Raw genomic sequence first — 821 nt, 5'->3', positions numbered from 1 at the left:
TGCAAAGACCACATCAGCTCAGACACTGAATGCCTGGCAGTATCTCAGTCCCTCCCTCTCCCATGGTCTCTGGTGGTCCATGGTCAGAGGAGAGAGTGTCAGTCACTCTCCATTCCTCTCTGTCCACAGGGTCCTCTGACTCTACAGTGTCATGGCCTCCTGCATCCTCCTCCTGGGCACCCTCCTTCTGCTGCTGCCTCCACCCACCCCAGCCCCCTGCCACACTGCCGTGCGATCTGAGTGCCAGAAGTACCGCCACCACTATGTGCCTGGCGTGCAGCTGGCTGGGGAAGGCATAGACATAACCACTCTCAAGCACTCGAACCATTTCCCAGTGGACAAGCAGCAAGTCCAGCGGCCCGATGGCACCTGTACCCTCTGCCACAGCCCTAAGAAGCCAGAGGAGCTCTGGATCCTGCCCCTAGCATTCACCGACTGGCGCACCCTAGGCACCAACTGCCATAGCAAGGTGAGCAAGTCTAATGCCATCTCCACAGAGGCCGTTGTCAGAGAAGTGACCAAGAGCATCACCAACGACTGGAAGGTGGGGCTGGATGTGTCCGCCCCCATGGACAGCAAAGTACAGGTGACCATGGCTGGCTCTCACTCCTCGGCGGCCAACTTCGCTGGGGAGAAGATGCACCAAGACAAGTACAGCTTCAGTAGGGACTTGGTGGAGTGTCGGTTCTACAGGTAAGCCACCTGGCGTGGGGGTGAAAGGGGGCTGAGAAAGGTGTGGAAAGGGGCCACATCAGGTGATCTGGAATGGGAGGGGAGGGCCTCCAGGGCCTTCCACCAGAAGTAAAGAGAAACTCTGGTCC

General features: G+C 58.5%; 1 protein-coding gene across 1 annotated transcript in view; it reads left to right on the top strand.

Annotated features, from left to right (window-relative positions):
- The first annotated feature begins 151 nt into the window (after positions 1-151).
- Positions 152-821, top strand: part of PRF1 (perforin 1 (pore forming protein)) — a 2871-nt gene continuing 2201 nt past the window's right edge. Inside the window, exon 1 of the mRNA XM_006837466.1 lies at positions 152-693. Within this exon, the coding sequence (XP_006837529.1) occupies positions 152-693 (542 nt within the window). The remainder of the gene's footprint in view (positions 694-821) is intronic.

Source organism: Chrysochloris asiatica, unplaced genomic scaffold, assembly GCF_000296735.1.
Source record: "Chrysochloris asiatica unplaced genomic scaffold, ChrAsi1.0 scaffold00020, whole genome shotgun sequence".
NCBI lineage: Eukaryota > Metazoa > Chordata > Mammalia > Afrosoricida > Chrysochloridae > Chrysochloris > Chrysochloris asiatica.
Note: the sequence above shows the minus strand (reverse complement) of the source record. Positions and strands in the feature narration are given on the sequence as shown.